The sequence below is a fragment of the Aotus nancymaae genome, unplaced genomic scaffold (genome assembly GCF_030222135.1).
Source record: "Aotus nancymaae isolate 86718 unplaced genomic scaffold, 86718_ANA_hifiasm-v0.15.2.pri h1tg000106l, whole genome shotgun sequence".
NCBI classification, from domain to species: domain Eukaryota; kingdom Metazoa; phylum Chordata; class Mammalia; order Primates; family Aotidae; genus Aotus; species Aotus nancymaae.
The window spans coordinates 691,559-711,545 of NW_026988521.1; the positions used below are offsets into that span (position 1 = coordinate 691,559).

General features: G+C 64.1%; 2 protein-coding genes across 3 annotated transcripts; both read left to right on the forward strand.

The window, feature by feature from the left end:
- The first annotated feature begins 405 nt into the window (after nucleotides 1-405).
- Nucleotides 406-8,476, forward strand: NLRP6 (NLR family pyrin domain containing 6). 2 transcript variants are annotated; one of them, XM_012456063.3, is made up of 8 exons: nucleotides 406-607; nucleotides 1,252-1,532; nucleotides 1,730-1,768; nucleotides 1,955-3,683; nucleotides 5,811-5,903; nucleotides 7,279-7,449; nucleotides 7,522-7,689; nucleotides 8,111-8,476. In XM_012456063.3, the coding sequence occupies exons 1-8, from the start codon at nucleotides 579-581 to the stop codon at nucleotides 8,247-8,249; spliced, it is 2,649 nt and encodes an 882-aa protein (XP_012311486.1). In that variant the 5' UTR covers nucleotides 406-578; the 3' UTR covers nucleotides 8,250-8,476. The 2 variants fall into 2 exon arrangements, with proteins under 2 accessions (XP_012311486.1, XP_012311485.1); XM_012456062.3 differs by having other exon boundaries at nucleotides 579-607; nucleotides 5,808-5,903.
- A 3,884-nt stretch (nucleotides 8,477-12,360) lies between these two features.
- Nucleotides 12,361-18,461, forward strand: PGGHG (protein-glucosylgalactosylhydroxylysine glucosidase). The gene is made up of 13 exons (XM_012456065.3): nucleotides 12,361-12,701; nucleotides 13,044-13,254; nucleotides 13,331-13,766; nucleotides 14,709-14,828; nucleotides 15,305-15,436; nucleotides 15,648-15,759; nucleotides 15,888-15,960; nucleotides 16,089-16,225; nucleotides 16,349-16,482; nucleotides 16,582-16,677; nucleotides 16,848-16,945; nucleotides 17,016-17,227; nucleotides 17,328-18,461. Exons 1-13 carry the CDS (start codon nucleotides 12,455-12,457, stop codon nucleotides 17,426-17,428), a joined length of 2,109 nt encoding a protein of 702 aa, XP_012311488.2. The 5' UTR covers nucleotides 12,361-12,454; the 3' UTR covers nucleotides 17,429-18,461.
- Nucleotides 18,462-19,987: the final 1,526 nt, after the last annotated feature.

Sequence of the window (19,987 nt, forward strand, 5' to 3'; positions counted from 1 at the left end):
GGCTGCTGTCAGTCAAGAAGGGATCTTTCCCAGGAGTCCCATTAGCTGTTAAGGGTCCCCATCTGGGGAGGAAAAAGCTCCACATGTCCCGTGATCCTGTACAAGCTTCATTCTGTCACCCACAGCCATCAGCAAAGACTGCAAGGGAGATTTGTCCAAAGAGAATAGCAGTTAACATCCCATAGTGCCAAACCTCTTTTCTTTATAAATCATCCACTCAGACCCCCATGGCACCTTCCACCTGTTCCCACTCTCAGCGGAAGCAGGTGAAAGCCACCTACTCGCAGCCGTGCCCCGATGCCACACCCAAGGGTCCTTAGGGAACATTAATGGAATAAATGAGTGAGAAAATCAAAGTTCACCAAGCTGAGCCCTTAAAGGGCAATGCTGTGCGTGTGCCACAGTGCACAATGGCATCTCGTGCCAGCTAAGCTGGGGTGTGTGGGCCCGGGGAATGGACCGGGCTGGACAACCTCTAAGGCTTGGCTCCAGCTCAGCCTGTGAAAGCCTGTGAAGAAATCACCTCTCTGGTCCCCACCTCTGCCTCTGAGTGCTAGACCCAGGGAGGAAGACGCCCCATGGACCAGTCAGACGCCCCCTGCTCCAGGTGAGTGCTGACCCCCGGGTGGTCACTGGGAATATCTCTGGGGCCCCCACCTCGCCCGCTGACTCCCTGGGGCGCTCCACCCTTGTCCACATCCTTCCGCTACCCTCATCCTCAGGCTTAGAAGTCTAAGGACTGCATCCCCGCAGAGGGCATTTGTGGTCTGTTCCTCACCAGAGGCTCAGGCTCAGGCCCTGGCCCCACCAAGGGCAGCCAGGGTGGGGACCCCAGGAGCACCGCCTGGGCCTGGCAGTGTCTGCTGCCACAGAGGCCAGCTCTGCTCCAGGCTCGGGAAGAGAGAGGAAAGAAGGAAAGAGAGCCCGGGGTCCCTTGGAAATGCCTCCCTGGGGCCGTTGGCCTGGCCTGGGGTGTGGAAGGACAGAAGCAGAAAGAGAGGTGCAGGGGAGAAAGGTGCCCCCCAGAGCTCGGGTCTGCGGTGGCCAGTGCCCACTTCACCCCCAAACAGTGAAGAACACCAAGATGCCCCCACCCGGGCCCAGGGAGGGGAGGGCGAAGTCTGGGGTCCTCCACTCCGGATGCACACGGTGCTCGTCCGGGGCTCCCTGAGGCCCTGCCTGCGGTGGGCTCTCGGACGCAGAGTCCCCTAAGGGTCGCCCACCCACGAACCCGCGCCCGCCCACCTCCAGCACCGGGCCGCGCTTCGCCGTGGCCCGCGAGCTGCTCCAGGCCGCGCTGGAGGACCTGAGCCAGGAGCAGCTGAAGCGCTTCCGCCACAAGCTGCGCGACGTGGGCTCGGACGGACGCAGCATCCCGTGGGGGCGGCTGGAGCGCGCGGACGCGACGGAGCTCGCGGAGCAGCTGGCCCAGTTCTACGGCCCGGAGCCCGCGCTGGAGGTGGCCCGCAAGACCCTGAAGAGGGCGGACGCGCGCGACGTGGCGGCGCAGCTCCAGGAGCAACGGCTGCAGCGTGAGCTCGGGGCGGGGGGGGGGGTCCCTCCGGGCTGGGCAGAGGCCGCGCCGTCCTCCTCCTCGCGTCCCCGAGAAACCCACAGATTCGCGGGCCCCTGGCTAGGACCCCGCGTGCTCCTCGGGGTGACCGGGATCCCCGTGGCGCCTTCCACCTGTTCCCGCCCTCGGCGGAGCCTCACCCCGTTTCCCTTGCAGGGCTTGGCCCCGGCCCCGCGGCGCTGCTCTCCGTGTCCGGTGGGTGTCTCCCGAGGCTGGGGCGCACGGGTAGGGCCGGGCGGGGAGGGCCGGCAGGGGCGTGGACTGTGGGCCCGCAGGGGAAACTGAGGCCTGAGCGGGGCCAGGGAGGGCGAAGGCTTCCGGAGCGCGGCCGCGCCCGCGCGCCCGCCCCGACCCCATCCCGCGCCGTCTCCGCCCGCCCAGAGTACAAGAAGAAGTACCGGGAGCACGTGCTGCAGCGGCACGCGCGCGTGAAGGAGAGGAACGCCCGCTCCGTGAAGATCACCAAGCGCTTCACCAAGCTGCTCATCGCGCCCGAGAGCGCCGCGCCGTCGGAGGAGCCCGAGCCGCAGCGCGCGCGGCGCTCGGACACCCACACGTTCAACCGCCTCTTCCGCGGCGACGAGGAGGGCCGGCGGCCGCTGACCGTGGTGCTGCAGGGCCCGGCGGGCATCGGCAAGACCATGGCGGCCAAGAAGATCCTGTACGACTGGGCGGCGGGCAAGCTCTACCAGGAGCAGGTGGACTTCGCCTTCTTCCTGCCCTGCGGCGAGCTGCTGGAGCGGCCGGGCACGCGCAGCCTGGCCGACCTGATCCTGGACCAGTGCCCCGACCGCGGCGCGCCGCTGCGGCGGATGCTGGCGCAGCCGGAGCGGCTGCTCTTCATCCTGGACGGCGCGGACGAGCTGCCGGCGCCGGGGGGTCCCGAGGCCGCGCCCTGCACGGACCCCTTCGAGGCGGCGAGCGGCGCGCGGGTGCTGGGCGCGCTGCTGAACAAGGCGCTGCTGCCCTCGGCCCTCCTGCTAGTGACCACGCGCGCCGCCGCCCCCGGGAGGCTGCAGGGCCGCCTGTGCTCCCCGCAGTGCGCGGAGGTTCGCGGCTTCTCCGACAAGGACAAGAAGAAGTATTTCTACAAGTTCTTCGGGAACGAGAGGAGGGCCGAGCGCGCCTACCGCTTCGTGAAGGAGAACGAGACGCTGTTCGCGCTGTGCTTCGTGCCCTTCGTGTGCTGGATCGTGTGCACCGTGCTGCACCAGCAGCTGGAGCTCGGCCGGGACCTGTCGCGCACGTCCAAGACCACCACGTCCGTCTACTTGCTTTTCGTCGCCAGCGTGCTGAGCTCGGCTCCCGCAGCCGACCGGCCCCGGGTGCAGGGCGACCTGCGCAAACTGTGCCGCCTGGCCCGCGGGGGCGTCCTCGAGCGCAGGGCGCAGTTCGCAGAGGAGGAACTGGAGCAACTGGAGCTTCGTGACTCCAAAGTCCAGACGCAGTTTTTTAGCAAGAAGGAGCGACCGGGCGTGCTGGAGACGGAGGTCACCTACCAGTTCCTCGACCAGAGCTTCCAGGAGTTCCTCGCTGCACTGTCTTACCTGCTGGAGGACGAGAGCGTGCCCGGGACCGCGGCCGGCGGCGTGGGGACACTCCTGCGTGGGGACGCGCAGCCGCACAGCCACTTGGTGCTCACCACGCGCTTCCTCTTCGGACTGCTGAGCGCGGAGCGGATGGGCGACATCCAGCGCCACTTCGGCTGCAGGGTCTCGGAGCGCGTGAAGCAGGAGGCCCTGCGGTGGGTGCAGGGACAGGGCTGCCCGGGAGCGGCACCAGAGGTGACCGAGGGGGCCAAAGGGCTTGAGGACACGGAGGAGCCAGAGGAGGAGGAGGAGGAGGAGCCCAACTACTCGCTGGAGCTGCTGTACTGCCTGTACGAGACGCAGGAGGACGCGTTTGTGCGCCAGGCCCTGAGCAGTCTCCCCGAGCTGGCGCTGCAGCGAGTGCGCTTCAGCCGCATGGATGTGGCTGTTCTGAGCTACTGCGTGAGGTGCTGCCACTCTGGACAGGCACTGCGGCTGAGTAGCTGCAGACTGGTTGCTACACAGGAGAAGAAGAAGAAGAGCCTGCGGAAGCGGCTGCAGGCCAGCCTGGGTGGGAGCAGGTGCGTCTCCAGGGCAGAGATGCTCTCTTGTCTGGGAGGTGTGTGCGGTGCATAAGCCGTGCACCTGTGTCCATCTGACAGGTGTGTGTGCGGTGCATAAGCCGTGCACCTGTGTCCATCTGGGAAGTGTGTGTGCGGTGCATAACCCGTGCACCTGTGTCCATCTGACAGGTGTGTGTGCGGTGCATAACCCAGGCACCTGTGTCCATCTGACAGGTGTGTCTGTGTGGTGCATAACCCGTGCACCTGTGTCCATCTGACAGGTGTGTGTGCGGTGCATAAGCCGTGCACCTGTGTCCATCTGACAGGTGTGTGTGCAGTGCATAATCCGGGCACCTGTGTCCATCTGGGAGGTGTGTGTGTGCGGTGCATAACCCGGGCACTTGTGTCCATCTAGGAGGTGTGTGTGTGCGGTGCATAACCCGGGCACCTGTGTCCATCTGACAGGTGTGTGTGCGGTGCATAACCCGTGCACCTGTGTCCATCTGACAGGTGTGTGTGTGGTGCATAACCCAGGCACCTGTGTCCATCTGGGAGGTGTGTGTGCGGTGCATAAGCCATGCACCTGTGTCCATCTGACAGGTGTGTGTGTGCGGTGCATAACCCGTGCACCTGCGTCCATCTGGGAAGTGTGTGTGCGGTGCATAACCAGTGCACCTGTGTCCATCTGACAGGTGTGTGTGTGGTGCATAACCCGTGCACCTGTGTCCATCTGACAGGTGTGTGTGCGGTGCATAACCCGTGCACCTGTGTCCATCTGACAGGTGTGTGTGCGGTGCATAACCCGGGCACCTGTGTCCATCTGGGAGGTGTGTGTGTGCGGTGCATAACCCGTGCACCTGTGTCCATCTGGGAGGTGTGTGTGTGCGATGCATAACCCGGGCACCTGTGTCCATCTGGGAGGTGTGTGTGCGGTGCATAACCAGTGCACCTGTGTCCATCTGACAGGTGTGTGTGCGGTGCATAACCCGTGCACCTGTGTCCATCTGGGAGGTGTGTGTGTGTGGTGCATAACCCATGCACCTGTGTCCATCTGACAGGTGTGTGTGCGGTGCATAACCCGGGCACCTGTGTCCATCTGACAGGTGTGTGTGTGCGGTGCATAACCGGTGCACCTGTGTCCATCTGACAGGTGTGTGTGTGCAGTGCATAAGCCGTGCACCTGTGTCCATCTGGGAGGTGTGTGTGCGGTGCATAACCCGGGCACCTGTGTCCATCTGGGAGGTGTGTGTGCGGTGAATAACCCATGCACATGTGTCCATCTGGAAAGTTTGTGTGCGGTGCATAACCCGGGCACCTGTGTCCATCTGGCATGGGGAGCATGTGCAGACCAGACCCTGGCTCCCCAGATGGGGAGGTTTGACCACTCCCTTGCAAGGCAACCACCGAATGCCTCTCTTCTTCCCCAGGGTGTCCTCATCATGCCCACCCTCAGCCATCCACAGCGTATGGAAACTTCCTAGTACGGCCCTGCAGCTCTGGCCCAGCCCTTCTTCCCATTATACTTTCTGACAATGAGTTCTGGAACAAACGATGCCCTCTGTGCCCTGAGCCTCTGCCTTGCCATTCCCTCCACCTAGAATATTCTGTTTGCTGCCTGTCCTACAAGTCTGCCTTGGCTCCCCCAGCTGGCTCCAGAAGTGCCCTGCTGACCACCCTGCCATGACATCTGCCCCAGGCCTCCACCAGACCCTCAGCTCCTCCAGGGCAAGGCTTTTGCCAGAGTTCCTTTGAATTTAGCTCCAATTCAGTTCCTGCCCAGGTGCCTGGCATCTGTTGAGAGAATGAATGTCACGATGTTGGCAGGGACTGTGTCTGGGGACCCAAACACCCATGTGTAGGGAATGTGGGTGACACCCTCCCACTGGCCTCACTTAAATACCCCAGTGGGATGGTATGAGGGCCAGAGATGAGTGGTTTCACTCTGGGATTGGTGGGGGGAGGGAGAAGGGGGTTGCTCAGCTTGGAATTGAGGAGGAGGGGCAGCTCTGAGACTGCAGGACTGGAGATAGGAAGGGGTCCTTTCTGGGAGGCCGTGAGGGGCAGGGTGGACTGGAGATAGGGAAGGGCCCTTTCTGGGAGGCTGTGAGGGGCAGGGTGGGCTTACCTTCCTCTCTCCCCCAGCAGTTCTCAAGCCACCGCAAAACAACTGCCAGCCTCCCTTCTTCATCCACTGTTTCAGGCGATGACTGACCCCCTGTGCCGTCTGAGCAGCCTCACGTGAGTGGCCATGCCCCCAGCCCTTCCCATAGAGGGGGCTGAGAGCAGGATGCCCCGGGCAGAGACAAAAGTGTGGCCTAAGAAAGAAGGCTGAGAGGTCAGGCCAGAGCCGGAGGCCTCTGGTGCTGGTGCTGGGGCTGGGGGGCTCTCCCCACGCACAGTGGAGGTGGGGGGGATGGGGTCTGGGGCGTCATTACCAGGTTACGGGCTGGTAGGAAAAGGCTGGTCCTGGTGTGAGTGGAAAGCACCTAAGCACGCTGAGGGAGGGATTAAAAAAGGCAAGAGTGTTTTTTCCTTCCGAAGGAAGCTGCCACTGGAAAAGACTGGGTTCTTAGAAGCAGTGGAGGAAGGTGTTGGGGCTCAGGCTCCAGGGTCAGGCTGTCTGCAAATCCTAGCCTGCTTCTGTGTGCCCCTGTGAATGGGGGTCGGTAGATCCACAGAGCTGAGGTGAGACTTAATGTGGCCACACATGTTCAGTTCTTACACGGCAGTAACTTTCCAGTGACTCTTAGCTGCCACCAGGTGAGCAGAAAGCAGGAGAAAATGCAGGACTTAGTCCCGATGGAGCCTGGTGACACAGGTACCTCATACGTTCACCGAGACTCAGCAGAGGAGCTTGGTGTGGGGCTGGGGAGCGTGGCAGTCTGGAGATAAACGTGAGAGCCAAAAAGGTGATCTCATTTGGCCCAGCAATTCTGCCGGCAAACTAAGATGCTCAGGACATCATTTATAATGGTGAAAAAAAGTAGAAACAGCATAACTACGCAAGCACTAGGGACTGGCTACGTCACTGAGTCGGCGCAGCTCAACCTGGCGGACAACTGTGTGGCAAAGCTGTGGAAACGTGTGTGTCTCAGCTCACCGAAGAGCTCGTGCAGAGTGTCGTAGGGGCCGGGCGCGGTGGTTCATGCCTGTAATCCCAGCACTTTGGGAGGCTGAGGTGGGCGGATCACAAGGTCAGGAGTTCAAGACCAGCCTGGCCAAGACGGTGAAACTCCCGTCTCTACTAAAAATACAAACATTAGACGGGCGTGGTGGCAGATGCCTGTGATCCCAGCTACTTTGGAGGCTGAGGCAGAGAACTGCTCGAACCCAGGAGGTGGAGGTTTCAGTGAGCCGAGATTGCGCCACTGCACTCCAGCCTGGGTGACAGAGTGAGACTCCGCCTCAAAAAAAAAGACAGAGTGTCACAGGGAGAAGTGGGCACAGCTCTCCAGGGGTGCGTGGTTACAAAGGGCAGGGCAGGCTCGGCAGCGTCCAGGGAGGGACGCGGTGCCCAAGTGTCTCCTAGCTGAACCTTGGGCAGTTTGTGCAGGTGGAGGTGGAGTGGCGGCTGAGGCACCTGCGGGTAAATCTACGTCCTTCTTTACCACAGGCTGTCCCACTGCAAACTCCCTGACGCAGTCTGCCGAGACCTCTCCGAGGCCCTGAGGGCAGCCCCCATGCTGACAGAGCTGAGCCTCCTCCACAACGGGCTCAGTGAGGCCGGTCTGCGTATGCTGAGTGAGGGCCTAGCCTGGCCCCAGTGCCAGGTGCAGACGTTCAGGTGAGGCCTGGCCTGGGAGGGCCGAGGGATACCCCCACCACCCCACAGCTCCTGAGGTCTGTCCTCCCACAGGGTGCAGCTATCTGGCCCCCAGCGAGGGCTGCAGTACCTGGTGCCTATGCTTCGGGAGAGCCCCGCCCTGACCACCCTGGATCTCAGCGGCTGCCAGCTGCCTGCCCCCATGGTGACCTACCTGTGTGCAGTCCTGCAGCACCCAGGATGCAGCCTGCAGACCCTCAGGTGGAGGCAGGGGTGGGAAGGGTGCTGGGGACACAGCCTGTCAACCCAGGGTGGGGATGGGTGCCTAGAGGCTTCACCTGGACCCAGAAGAGGGGCTCCCAAGGCCTCCCAAGTGACGGAGCTCAAACACCAACCTGGGAACCCGGCCCTGACATGCCCGCCCTCTGGAGCCCTGGCCACAGCGCTGGGCCTCGACCACTTTGCCTGACCACATGTTCATCTGTTCATCTGGCCCACAGCTTGGGCCAGGGACCCCAATACCCTTTTGCCACCCCCAAGGCCCTGCCTCTGCCCTCCCAATCAACCACTGCCTGTCACTGAGTGCCTGTGGCACAGCCTAAGCCGACAGCCACGTCACTGCCCGCAGCCCGGCTGCTTTCCCACCGCTCACCCCGCTTCTGCTCTGTGTGTGTGGCTGCAGTCTGGCCTCTGTGGAGCTGAGCGAGGAGTCACTACAGGAGCTGCGGGCTGCGAAGAGAGCAAAGCCCAATCTGGTCATCGCGCACCCAGCACTGGACGGCCACCCAGAACCTCCCAAGGAACTCAGCTCAATCTTCTGAGGCCCAGGTGGCCAGAGCAGGGTGGAAGACCCTAGTCTGAGCCCCTGTGGAGGGAACTGCAGGACCCTGCTCTCGCCTCTGGGAAACGTTTGAGCCCAGAGGCCCTGGACAGGCATATGGGAGGCCCAGACACGGCACCCTGCCCTGTCCAGGACAGGCCCGGGCACCTGCCCCTCTCTCCACACTCTGGGGGGCCCCTCCTCCCCCAGCCCCACCACTACTCCACCCACCTTCCTCTCCTGGGACCCACCAGCCATTCCCCTTGAAGACCCCCACCCCCACCAAGCCACAGTAACGACGGTGGGAACTCCAGTTAACTAAGCACCTACCAGAGCTGGCGGAATGACCCTTCACTGCCTGAGCCCTCCCTGGCAGAATGGCCCAGTAGCCTCCAGAACTGTGCCACTGTAGACTGAAGGTAGGCTGGTCACCGTCCCTCTCTGTTAAGAATGAGACCATCCCTGAGGCTGTGGCCTAGGCCCAGAGGAGTCCGGTGTCTGAGGTCTTCAGGAAGGGAGGCCAGGGCAGAGACAGAGCAGAAGCCCGGCGCTGGATGGGAGGTGTGAGCACAAGGTGGCCAGCAGCCCCCATGCCCTGGTGATACATTCTCCTGTGGATTCACTGCCGTTGGGTTCTGTTACACCTGGCCAGGCCCAGTGCAGCTAGGCGCTCACAATCTTTCCAGCATCCCACTTTCACAAGGCAGGATGATGGCCCCGGCTCCCCAGTGAGGAAAGAGAGTCTCAGGGGCTGCCTGACTGCAGAAACTGCTGCGACAAGGCTTGGCCTTGATGGACAGGGCCAGCAGTGCACAGTCCTTGGATCCTGGAGTCTTCTCTGCTCAACACTGCTGGGCCGCTGAGACCCTGGTGTGTGTGAGCATGGGGGGTGAGGGAGACTCTGGATTCAGCCCCATCACTTCCCAGTGGAAATCCCCTTCTAAAATCCACTTTCTAAATCCATTCCTTCATTTCACAAAACACAAATCTCTGTCCTCCTAGAGCTGACATTCTAGGTAGGAATACAAACACCTAAACAAAATGTAGTGTAATATAGTAAATACGCATAGGACACATAAATGCACAACACGTGTGTGTGTGACACACAGTGCAACAGCACAACAATGTGTACTGTACACACACGTCTGCCAGGTGTGGTCCCAGACACTCGAGAGGCTGAGGCAGGAGTTCTGGGATGCAGTGAGCTGTCAGGTTGGCTGGAAATAAGCAAAAACCGCAATTACTTTTGCCCCAACCTAATATGATTGAGCCACTGCACTCCAGCCTGGGCCGCAGAGAGACCTCCAGCTCTAATAAGTAAATAAATGTGTTTATGATACACAAATACACAACACAGTCAATGGGCCCATGATGCATAAATGTGTAACACAATTTAACAGAGATGCAAACCTAGGGCTGATAAATGCTGAGAGGAAAGCAGCGATGGGCTGCTGGGCATGGAGCCCAGGGTTTCCTGTTGCATGAAAGGGGCCTGGGGAAGTCTAATTGAGGACTGGCCGTTTGAAAACCCGAAGGACTAAGGGGGCGGCCCCAAAGAGGTCTAGAGAAAAAGCGCTCCAGACAATGACGCCGCCAGAGCCAGCCAGGAAGGGGAGCGTGCTTGGAAAGTTCTAGAAGCAGCAAGAAAGCCAGGTAGCCGCAGGGGAGTCGGGGAGGGGAGGAGATGAGGTCAGGGAACCAAGGCAGGTGCAGGAGGGGTTTGCGGGTGGAGCTCGTGCGGGACAGCTCGGCTCATCCTCAGTGAGCTGGGCGCCATGACAGCCTTCTGGGCAGAGCGCGGGGTCTGCCCTAAACGTTGGGGGTTGGGGTGTCTGTTAGCAACAAAAGCAGAAGCTGGGAGTGACTGAGCGCCTCCAGGAGGAGGTGTGGGCGGCTTCCACGGTGTCCTGGAGGTGCCGCCACAGCCCCTGCCCATGGGTTGGATGGGGTGCGGGTGATGGACGGGCAGAGCTAATGCAGGGCCCTTGGCCTGGGCGGCAGGACAGGCCGCGTCACCTCACCCGTGGGGGCAGGCCGCGTCACCTCACGCTGTCACCTCACCCGTGCGGGGCAGGCTGTCACCTCACCCGTGCGGGGCAGGCCACGTCACCTCAGGCCGTCACCTCACCTGTGCGGGGCAGGCTGTCACCTCACCCGTGCGGGGCAGGCCACGTCACCTCAGGCCGTCACCTCACCCGTGCGGGGCAGGCCGCGTCACCTCACGCTGTCACCTCACCCGTGCGGGGCAGGCCGCGTCACCTCACGCTGTCACCTCACCCGTGCGGGGCAGGCCGCGTCACCTCACGCTGTCACCTCACCCGTGCGGGGCAGGTCACGTCACCTCAGGCCGTCACCTCACCCGTGCGGGGCAGGTCGCGTCGCCTCAGGCCGTCACCTCACCCGTGCGGGGCAGGCCGTGTCGCCTCAGGCCGTCGCCTCACCCGTGCGGGGCAGGCCGTGTCGCCTCAGGCCGTCGCCTCACCCGTGCGGGGCAGGTCGCGTCGCCTCAGGCCGTCGCCTCACCTGTGCGGGGCAGCGTCACCTCACCCGTGCGGGGCAGGTCGCGTCGCCTCAGGCCGTCGCCTCACCCGTTCGGGGGGCTGTGGGAGCACCTGCTGGGCGCCGACCGGTCGGGCGCGGACACCTGCGTCGCGTCGGAGCCTGAGACACCGGGACGGCGGCGCTGAGGTGGGAACTGCGCGCGGTGGCGGCAGGAGGAGAAAAACCCAAACGAGGGGGAAGCGTCCGGAGCCGTCAGAGCGGCAGGTCCGCAGCCCGTCCCGGCGAACCCCACCGAGGGAGAAACGGGCGGGGGCGGCGGGGCCGGGGTTCCCTGAAAGCCCCGAGACTGTTCCGCGCGCCCGGGAACGCCCCGAGGCGGGAGCCCGGACCTCACGCTTCGCTCCCGCCTTTCGCCTCCTTCCGGCCCCGCCCTGAGCTCCCTCCCGACGGCGCTGGGGTGTCACCGGGTGGGGGACCCTCCCCCCGAGTCCGCAGGCCGCGGGGAGGGCGCAGGGGACGGAGGCGCCGGGAGCGAACCCCAGGCCCCGCCGGCGGGGACCGAGGGGAGCCCGGACCGCAGCCCGAGCCCACGGCCCGCCCCGCGGCCCAGCGCCCGCCCCGGCCCTTCCTGGTGGCGGCTCCTCCTTCCTCCCGGCGCCGCGAGGAGCAGACGGACCCGGGTTCCCGCGCTGGTGCCCGGCGACCGGGTGGGGTGCGGTGAGTCCCAGAGGCCCCCGGCCCGTCCCCGTCCCCACGCCGCTCCAGCCTTCCCCTGCGCTGCCCGCGCAGCCCCGCACCCCACCCAGCGAATCCAGAGGCCCCACCTTCCCCCCCACCCCCGCCTGCCCAGCGCCCCTGGCAGCCCCAGACTCCCTCCCCAACCTGCAGCCCCGGCGCTCCCCATCCCCCATCCTCATAGCCGCCACACACCCCCCACCCCACACCCACCACCCCACACCCACAACCCCTCCCCCCCACACCCCTTCCCACACACACCCCCACACCCCCACCCGCCCAGGGTCCCGTCCCCCCAGCGCCCCTGGCAGCCCCAGACTCCCTCCCCGACCTGCAGCCCCGGCGCTCCCCGTCCTCCACCCTCATACCCGCCACACACCCCCACACCCCCACCCCACACACACACACCCCCACCCCACACACACCCCCCCACACACACCCCTCCCCCCACACACCCCTCCCCCCTACACCCCTCCCCCCTACACCCCCCATCCCCCGCAACCCCCCCCACACACCCCCCACCCCACACACACCCCCCACCCCACACACACCCGCTGCCTCCTTTCCCGCCACTTCCACTTCCCTCCAGCCTGGTGGGGCTGACCACAGAAGGTGGGGGCGAGACGCGGTGAGACGCGGTTTGCCGCGGTTGCGTTTGGACAGCAGGGTTAGGACTGCACTTCTGAGGTGCCCTGTAGGACAGACAAGCTTAGGGACTCAGCTGGTTCCTGGAGATCAATTTTCCGGGTTTGAGCGTCTCAGAGTTGAGCTCCTTTCCTGGGTGTTTTCCTCCTAGGAGGGGCCTCAGGAAAATCGGGGCCGCCCAGCCGGTTCCGCAACTCCCCACCGCCCCCCGCCGCGAGGGAGGCTTCAGAGAATTACGGACAGACGGACAGTCTCAAGAGGGAGGCCCAGCCGGTCCCCGGGCCCCTGACCCCCAGCAGGCCGGCCCGGCCCAGCGGCATTTCCATGGAGGACCCCACCACATTTGCTGCCCGCCGGTTGCCCAGCGACCCCCGCCTCTTGGCCACTGTGACCAACGCATTCCTGGGCACACGAGTGTTTCACCACGCGCTGCATGTGAGCGGCGTGTACAACGGTGCTGGAGGGGACACGCACCGGGCAGTGCTGCCCAGCCCCCTCAACGTCCGGCTGGAGGCCCCTGCAGGGATGGGGGAGCAGCTGACCGAGACCTTCGCCCTGCACACCAACACTGGTATCACAGTTGGCCTGCCCACCCCTGCCCCAGGCATCGTTCCAGCTGGGGGGGCCACAGCCACAAATCCCCCCAGCACCTCCTGAGTGTACAGGGAGGTCTCACTGAGACAGGAGGCCCCAGAGGCCCTCAGGGTCCCCCCGCCCTCGGCCTGGAGGCCACCTGGAGGGGCAGCAGCCCGAGGCCCCCGGGGCAGCTGTAGTTGCCGAGAATGAGCAGCCGAGTGTCCGGATGGATCTGCCCCGTCGTGGGGAGAGGCGGCCCAGGGATCCACTCCTGGCCCAGGAGGCCGCAGCTTGGCAACCCCCTCGAGTGGTCCTGTCTTCCCTTCTGCCTCCCCAGGCTCCTTTCTTCACACCCTGGAGGGGCCCCACTTCCGGGCCTCCCAGTGCATCTATGCACACCGCACACTGCCCCACGTCCTGGCTTTCCGTGTGTCCATCACCCGCCTGTCCGCGGGGAGCAGGCCCATCACGCTGCTGCTGCCGTCAGCCTTCTCCCCGGAAAGCCCAGACCTGGACCTGCATCGGGGTCCTGACTTCCAGGGAGCCCGGTAAGGAGGGGGCTGGGCCTGCAGCCAGGGAGCCGGGGAGGGAGCTCGTCCTTGAGGCACGGCCGCACTCTCGCAGGTACCTGTACGGCCACACGCTCACCCCGGAGCAGCCTGGGGGGCCGCGGCAGGAGGTGCACATGCTGTGGACACCCGCGCCCCCAGACCTGACGCTTGGGGAAGGCGAGGAGGAGGGGACCTGGGACTTCCTGACCGTGGTGGGCGGCAGCCAGGCCGAGGCTCAGGCCTGCCTCGAGGAGGCCCTGCGGCTGCAGGCCGGGGGAGCTCTGTACTCGGAGCACACACTGGCCTGGGCCCAGCTCTGGGCAGAATGTGGCTTGGACGTGGTGGGGCCCCTGCCCCTGCGCCAGGCCCTGCGTGGCTCCCTCTACTACCTGCTCAGTGCCCTGCCCCAGCCCAAGGCCCCAGGATACATCTGCCATGGCCTCAGTCCTGGGGGCCTCTCCAATGGGAGCCGTGAGGAGTGCTACTGGGGCCACGTCTTCTGGGACCAGGTGAGCGTTGTACACCCAGCACCAGGCACACAGCAGGTGATGCACAGAGGTCCTCTGCCTCTGCCCTCCCTGGGATCAGGGCTGTGGTTGGGAAGCACAGGGACCGTGGCAAAAGGGAAGAGGCCTGGAGAAGGTGGTGTCTCAGCCGGAGCGTGTGGAGGAGTTTGGTGGAGGAGTGATCTCAGTGAGGGGAACAGAAGGTGCAGAGACCAGAGCTGAGAGGGCCTGAGGCCCCCACCAGGGCCAAGGGAGGGGCCCCCACCACGGCAGGAAGGGCTACAGGCCCAGGTCTCCAGGGTTTGTAGACAGCGGTGTGGCGCTTGGAGTTTACCTGAGGGCCAGCGGAGCTGCAGAGACTTTGATCAGGAGGGGCCTGTGGGCACTGGGAAGACCTGTGGGCTACTGCGTGGAGCCTGGAGCTGGAGGCCGAGGAGGGTGACAGGGACACCGAGGGCACGAGGGAGGGGGCATGGCGGCTGCTGGGCGTGGAGGAGTGCAGAGTGAGGGCTGGGCACGAGGGAGGGGGCATGGTGGCTGCTGGACGTGGAGGGGTACAGAGTGAGGGCTGGGGCTGCTCCATCGTTGTCTGAGTCTCCCCATGCTGCTGCTGTGGCCATTTTCTCTGATGAGGCTCCCAGAGGCCAAGTCATTCACTGCAGGTCGGTTGGCCCGAGGCTGCCCGTGTCCACATTCGGCCGGAGCCTCTGTGGGCACACGAACCCGGCTGGGGAAGCAAAGTGGGGGCTGAGGACCAGATCAACAGGAGCATCTGAGCTGGAGACAGAACCGGGTGGGCAGGTGGGGAGGGCCTGCAGATCTGAGTGGGCCGCAGAGGAGGAACCCAGAAGGCCCAGCAGTAGAGCTGTGCCGGGGGGAACGTGGCCAGGAGGGAGGGAGACGTGAGAGCCTGTCCAGCGCTCGAACAAGGGCCCGTGCTCTCAGGACCTCTGGATGTTCCCGAATATCCTGATGTTCCACCCAGAGGCTGCCAGGGCCATCCTGGAGTACCGCATCCGCACGCTGGGCGGGGCCCTGGAGAATGCCCAGAACCTGGGTTACCAGGTGAGGGGACCTGGGCACCGGCCTGCAGAGCCCTGCAGCCCCTACATCCCTCCCAGCCTGTATCCCTCTCCACGGGCCCCACTCTGGACACTGGCAGGGCCTGCAACTCCCCGACTAACCCCTCCCCGGGCCTGTGTTCTTCTCCCCGGGCCCCTCTCTGAACAGAGCTGAGATGTCCTGGATTCTTCACCCTGAGGCTTGAGGGGCCTCAGCAGGGCTGGGACCCCATTCTGGCCCAGGACCCCTTGGGGTACCCTTGTGCCCTGCCCCCAGGTCAGCACATGGTGAGCACTGGGCAGAAGCCACCTTGCCTACAGTGAGGACTTGCAGCAGGCACTCCCAGCAGTGGTGCCCACCAGGGGACCTGGAGCAGGCTGTGCCCCCTCTTCCAGGGTGGGGGCATGGGAAAGTTGGTGGGCCACCTCTCCCCTCCAACAAGGTGTGCCCCTACAGGTGTGCCCGTCTCCACCCCTCAGGGAGCCAAGTTTGCCTGGGAGAGTGCAGTTTCCGGCCTGGAGGTCTGCCCTGAGGACATTTACGGGGCCCAGGAGGTCCACGTCAATGGGGCCGTGGTGCTGGCCTTCGAGCTGTACTACCACACCACCCAGGTGAGGCGTGGTGTGCCCACCGCTCCTGCAGGCGTGGCCAGGCAGCTGGTGTAGTCACGCCCACTCTGCGTGGCTTCCTGTTTGGGGCCAGTCCTGGGAAGCTGGCCGAGGATGGGTGTCTCAGTGCCAGGCCTTGCTTCTGGGCACAGACAGGCCGCTGGGAACGACAGTGACCAGGGCTCTGGCCTCTGTCCCGCCTCCTGCCCCCCAGGACCTGCAGCTCTTTCGAGAGGCTGGTGGCTGGGACGTGGTCAGTGCCGTGGCGGAGTTCTGGTGCAGCCGCGTCGAGTGGAGCCCCAGGGAGGAGCAGTACCACCTGAGGGGTGAGGGCCATGGTGGGGAGGAAGGGATTTCCCGGCACCTCACATGTGCAGGCCCCACGCTGACCGCTGTGTGGAGGGAAGGTCTCTGAGACTCTGCACTGAGCACCGTCTTGGACTTGTGTGTCCAGGAGTCATGTCCCCCGATGAGTACCATTCCGGGGTCAACAACTCCGTGTACACCAACGTCCTGGTCCAGAACAGGTCAGACACAAGACCCTCGCCTCACCCCACCCCCACCGCAGCTGGAGACCTGCCCCAGTGCCCCCGCTTGGCGGGCAGCAGCTGGAAGCCCAGGGGTCGCAACCTCTCTCACCCACCTCCACCCCTAGCCTGCGCTTTGCTGCCGCCCTGGCCCGGGACCTGGGACTGCCGGTCCCCCGCCAGTGGCTGGCCGTGGCTGACAACATCAAGGTGCCCTTTGACGTGGAGCGGAACTTCCACCCGGAGTTTGATGGATATCAGCCTGGTGAGTGTGGGTGGACCCTCCGAGGCCTCCTTCGCCCCTGCCGTGGAGACCTCAAGTCTGTCCTGGAACACCTGCCCACCCCCAAACTCGCACGTGCCCACCATCAGCAGCACCTCCCCGTAGGAGAGACGGTGAAGCAAGCAGACGTTGTGCTCCTGGGATACCCCGTCCCCTTCTCCCTGGTTCCTGAGGTTCGAAGGAAAAACCTGGAGATTTATGAGGCTGTGACATCCCCCCAGGGCCCCGCCATGACCTGGGTGAGCAGCCTTGGGGTGGGGAGCTCCTGCCCCAGTGGCCTCAGTCTCTGCCCTCAAAGTTGGCCTCACCCCTGCGCGTCCTGTTACCTTTGACCCAAGAGCATGTTTGCTGTGGGCTGGATGGAGCTGAAGGACGCGGCACGGGCCCGGGACCTCCTGGACAGGAGCTTTGCCAACATGGCTGAGCCCTTCAAGGTTAGCCTGGCCACGCCTGCCTCCCACTGGGCCCCTCATGGTGGGAGTGGAGAGGGCCCCAGAGTGGGCACAGCAAGGTGCAGCCCTGGAGCTTCAGCCGGACCTCAGACAGCAGCCCAGAGAGGACGGCGTCCCGGGGGTCCTGGTGTCAGCTGCCTTTGCCCCTACAGGTGTGGACGGAGAACTCGGACGGGTCAGGCGCTGTGAACTTCCTGACGGGCATGGGGGGCTTCCTGCAGGCGGTTCTCTTCGGGTGCACGGGGTTCAGGCAAGTGCAGAGGCTGGCAGAGGGCAGCCTGTACCCCCACCTGCCGCCTCACAGACCTCTCCTCCCACAGGCTCACCCGATGGGGTGTGACCTTCGACCCTCTGTGCCCCTCGGGCATCTCCAGAGTGAGCGTCTCCGGCATCTTCTACCAGGGGAACAAGCTCGACTTCTCTTTCTCCGAGGACTCGGTGACTGTGGAGGTCACGGCCCGAGCGGGGCCCTGGGCTCCTCGTCTGGAGGCTGAGCTGTGGCCGTCCCAGGCCCGACTTGCCCTGCAGCCAGGTAGAAGACCACGCCAGCCCCCAGAGCCCAGGCGCCTGTGGCCATCGGCCATCCCCCGGGCTGTCCCCCTCACCCCCGGGCTGCCTCCCTCTCCCTGCAGGGCGCAAGGCCTCCTTTCCCCTCTCGGCTGGCCGGATTCAAAGGTCACCCACGAAGCTGCCTGGAAGCTCCAGCTCCGAGTTTCCCGGGAGGACTTTTTGAAGATATTAGGTACCTGCTCCAGAGCCCGAAGGGCCCCTCTGGGTCACTCTTGGTCCCTCCTGCCCCACTGAGTCACTCACCCTGGAACCTGCCCTTGAATAATCAGGAGCGTCGGCTTTAGAAATGTCTCTTGGGCCTTCCCTGTGGCCACTCCTTCTGCACCCACCCCTCCTGGACACCCTCCTAGCCTGCCATCCCACCTGCAGCCAGGTGCTCAGGGAAAGTCCACGCTGCTTGGCCTAAAGTTCAAGGCTTTTTGACTCTAACCTGAACCCCTCCCCTGCCTGGACACCCTTGGGCTTCCCCATGGCATCCCCACGCCACGTCTCCCTGCCCCGTGGACGGATGCCGTCACCCACCATCCCAGGGCACCGCCCAAGGTCCTGAAGGCAGAGTCTGAGGCTGCATCACCTCTGGCCTCTCATCCGCTTCTCCCTGAGTGCCTTGGTCACCGTGACCTGCAGCTCCCTCTGCTGAGAGGGCAGAGAGGCAGGTGCAGAGCTCAGCGTGGACAGCAGGGATAAGGGCTGTGAAGGAAGGGACTCGGCCACCTTCAGAATTCCTCAGGACTCTCAGGTGCAGCTTTGCCAAAAAGGAGCTTTTCACGCCACGCAGTCGAGGGTCCGGCATGTTGGGGGATTTAATCTCAATCACAGGCTCCTCTGGACTCTGGGCAGCCTTAATCCGGTTGGGTGGCCTCTCCCACAGTGTGGGGTGTGATGGCTCTTTTCTCAACCTCGCAGCTTGTGAGGAGAGAGGTGGGAAGTGGGAAGTCACCAGAGAACTGGACAGAGGGACCTGAGGGTGAGACCCCAGCGCTCTCCACTGACCAGCCAGAGGGACTGGAGCCAGATGTGCATGGGTTCAAGGCCCTGCCCAGCCTCAGCCGCAGGGTTGAGTCGTCAGCAGTTTCCCAAGAACAAGATGCGATGGCATCTGCTGCTGAAACCCTGATGAGGGCCAGGACCCCTGCACCACGTCAGCCTGAGGAATTAAAGCTTTGGTGCCGGGAAGAGCATTATTCCTCTAAGGAGCCGATGTGCTTCCTTCCTTCTGAAGTAAGGACCGTGCCCTGGGTCCCACTTCCCTTTTCACTTGGGTCGGGCAGCGTGAGTCCCCTCGAATCTGCACCTCCCCCTGCACGGGCTTTGCGGCTGCACCCTTTCCTCAAGCAAGCTCCGGATGGAGACTCCAGGGAGGAAGGGAGAGAGGGAGGGAGGGAGGCAGGCAGGCAAGGACGCCTGTGCGGCTCTGGGGATCAGAATGCCTGTGTCTCCCAGGGCCCATCTCCTTGTCTCTGCCACCCTCCGTGGCTGCCAGGAGCAGAATGTTGGGGGTGAGTGTGCTGGGGACTCACGTGGCCGGGACCGGCACTCAGGGCCTGCCAGCTCTCTCAGCTCTCGCGACAGGAACCGTGGAGTGCAGATGGCCGAGGCCTGTGGCCACCACGTGTCTTACACCTGCCGTGACCATGAGCCTGGGGCTAGCAGACCATCTGGTCCCTGGAGACACTCATCCGGCCACACAGGGGCTGACTCCCCCCGAGCCTCTGCACCCAACACAGTTTGGTCCCTTCTCTGGCCAGTCCTGGGGCTCGGGGCTGGCACGCTCTCCCAAGCCAGGCACAGGTGGGCACGCTGCCCTTGTCCTTGGTCCACGTGGGACTGACCCTGTCTGTCTCCGGTGCCCAGCATAGCCTACACACATCTGCCTCCAGAGCTGGCTGGGCCTGCCCACGAAGTCCTGGCCGTGCCAGCTGTTGGCTGCAGGCATATCACAGATGGGGGTGCAGCCCAGGGCTCCAAGTAGACCAACTAGATAAAGATTCCCAACCCAGGGACAGCGGACAGACGAGGGGGATCCCTGGGGAGGGAAAGGCCCCTGAGGGAGGCGCTCAGAACCCTGGGCCACTCTGCGGTTACAGCCCCTGCAGTTAACCCCCGCCTCCTGGCAGGGGCGGCCTCCACGAGGCATCAGGGTGTGTGTGTCCCCAGCACCCTCCCATCACCAGTCCGGGGTGTGGGGGAGGCTGTGGTGCGCGATGCAGGTAAAACAGTATGAAAAACACGCACCGGCACCAGGGAGCTCAGAAAACTTTGCACACATGCCCATTTTCTGTCTGGACACAGCTGTGCCTGTGCGTGTGCGTGTGGGGGGGTGTGATCCTGCTCCGTGTGTATGATGTGTGTGTGTCCAGCCCCACCCACGGGATGGTCCCCTCCCTGCCTTCCCAGACACCCACCCCCCGGCCCAAGAGGAAGGGAAACCACCGTGGGGACTGGGATTTCTCAGAATTAAGGAGGACCCAGGGTCATGGGGACGGGCGGAATGACCCAGAAGGAAAGAGGCACACACCAGGGGACTCCCACGCAGACTTTGGGCACATGTGGAGTTGGGACACACCCGCGATGTTCTGGAGCACAGGCCGCTAAACCACAGAGTAGCAGAGATCAAAGGCCTGGTTCCCAAACTTCAGCCTAAAATACTCTGGGCCTCCGCCCCAGAAGCCACAGGCCGCCCAGTGACAGAGAAGGGGCCGGTCAGGACGTGGCTGAGCAG